Genomic DNA, 1,505 nt, shown 5'->3' with positions numbered 1-1,505 from the left:
GCTATCCCAGTCTTGTTGCATAATGAGTTCTTTAAACTTTAACATGTTCCTTTCCGAGTAATCTCTAATCAATATTTCTTTCTCCAGAAAAGAGCGTTTTTGCTTCGAAGGTATCAGACAGTAAATGGGTAAATGATCAGTAAGATCGCATATAATTGTACCTGATTTAACTTCATCGGGACAGAAGCTTGTAATGCACAGGTCAAGTATTGTTTCAGAATTTGAAGTGACACGAGTAGGATCACTAATCACATTTGAAAAACCATACGACTCAAAGAGCTCTTGGAAATGCAAAAAAGTAATATTATTTGGAGAAGCATTTATATTGAAATCCCCAACAAAGACACATTCGAGGTTGAGCTCGAGGCTGCGTTCAAATATTTCTTCTGCAAACTGCATGAAATGCTTTAAACACCCAGATGGCGGTCGGTACACAAGAGCAAGTAGTATGTTATAACAGTGAATAATGACGCACTCAAAATTTTCATTCACAATGTTATAGTTTGTTAGAATTTGATACGGTAGTTGGCAACGCACATACAGAGCAACACCTCCTCCGCGCTTTGATGAACGGCAGGCTGACACACAATCAAATCCCGGCAAAAGAAAACAGTCGTCAGATGTGAACCACGTCTCACTAAAGCAAATAAAGTCAAATTCGTGGTTTAAATCTGATAAAAACAAAGCAACCTCATCAAATTTATTTCGCAAACTTTGGGCGTTCAAATGAAATAAAGAAAACTTCTGCTTATCCTTGACTTGCTCAATATGGTCAGCAAAATTGGACATGAACGGCATCGCGTTTGCCTGAAAATACAATTGCCTGCTCTATCACCTCAGATTGGCGAGGTCATCCTTATCGCGGATGACAACTGCTCGTGCACCGGCTTGTTTCCGTACAAGCACCTTTCCGTTCACGTGCCAAACAAACGCGTAGCCGGATTCCTTAGCCCATTCTTTGGCAACTGTCAGAAGAGTGCGAGTGTACCGAGTCATATTTTCACAGATGTACTTTCCGGTGTTGTCATCTCGTAGCGCCTGCCTTTTTGCTAGCCAGGCATCACGAACCTCCTGCTTTGCAAAGCGAACAATTACGCCCCGTGTTTTGCCCGGCTTCGCGGGAAGCCTGTGTAGGGCTGTTATGTCACTCGAGCACACCTCATCAAGTTCCAATTTTGTGCCTATTTCATTCACTTTCTTTAGTAAGTCCTCGTTTTCCGTCTCTGGTAGACCATGGATTTCGATGTTCAGTCGACGACTGCGCCATTCTAGACTGTCAACGTCCTTATTGAGCTGTGCAATTTCACAGGCCCATTCAGCTTTCTCAAGCCGCTCTACACGCTTCGTGACATCCTTTGTCGACTTTTCTTGGGCTAGAAGACGTGTTTGAAAGTCATCAAATTTATCTGAGAGCAGGCTAACGGATGACTCAAGCGACTCAAGCTTGCTGGACATGGCCAGAAGCGAGTCAATTTTACTTTCCATTGAAAACAGCCTAGTGATTA

General features: G+C 42.7%; 1 protein-coding gene across 1 annotated transcript; it reads right to left on the bottom strand.

The window, feature by feature from the left end:
* Positions 1-742: 742 nt before the first annotated feature.
* Positions 743-1,505, bottom strand: LOC149356849 (uncharacterized). The gene has a single exon (XM_089577841.1). The coding sequence runs from the start codon at positions 1,483-1,485 to the stop codon at positions 832-834; it is 654 nt and encodes a 217-aa protein (XP_089433967.1). The 5' UTR covers positions 1,486-1,505; the 3' UTR covers positions 743-831.

The sequence above is a fragment of the Amblyomma mixtum genome, chromosome 3 (genome assembly GCF_055824585.1).
Source record: "Amblyomma mixtum isolate Tamu chromosome 3, ASM5582458v1, whole genome shotgun sequence".
Lineage (NCBI taxonomy): Eukaryota > Metazoa > Arthropoda > Arachnida > Ixodida > Ixodidae > Amblyomma > Amblyomma mixtum.
The sequence above is the reverse complement of the archived record's forward strand: the minus strand, read 5'-3'. Positions and strand labels throughout refer to the sequence as shown.

Excerpts from the sequence above, each read along its gene's own strand:
- LOC149356849 (XM_089577841.1), bottom strand. The coding sequence starts at position 1,485 with ATGGAAAGTAAAATTGACTCGCTTCTGGCCATGTCCAGCAAGCTTGAG.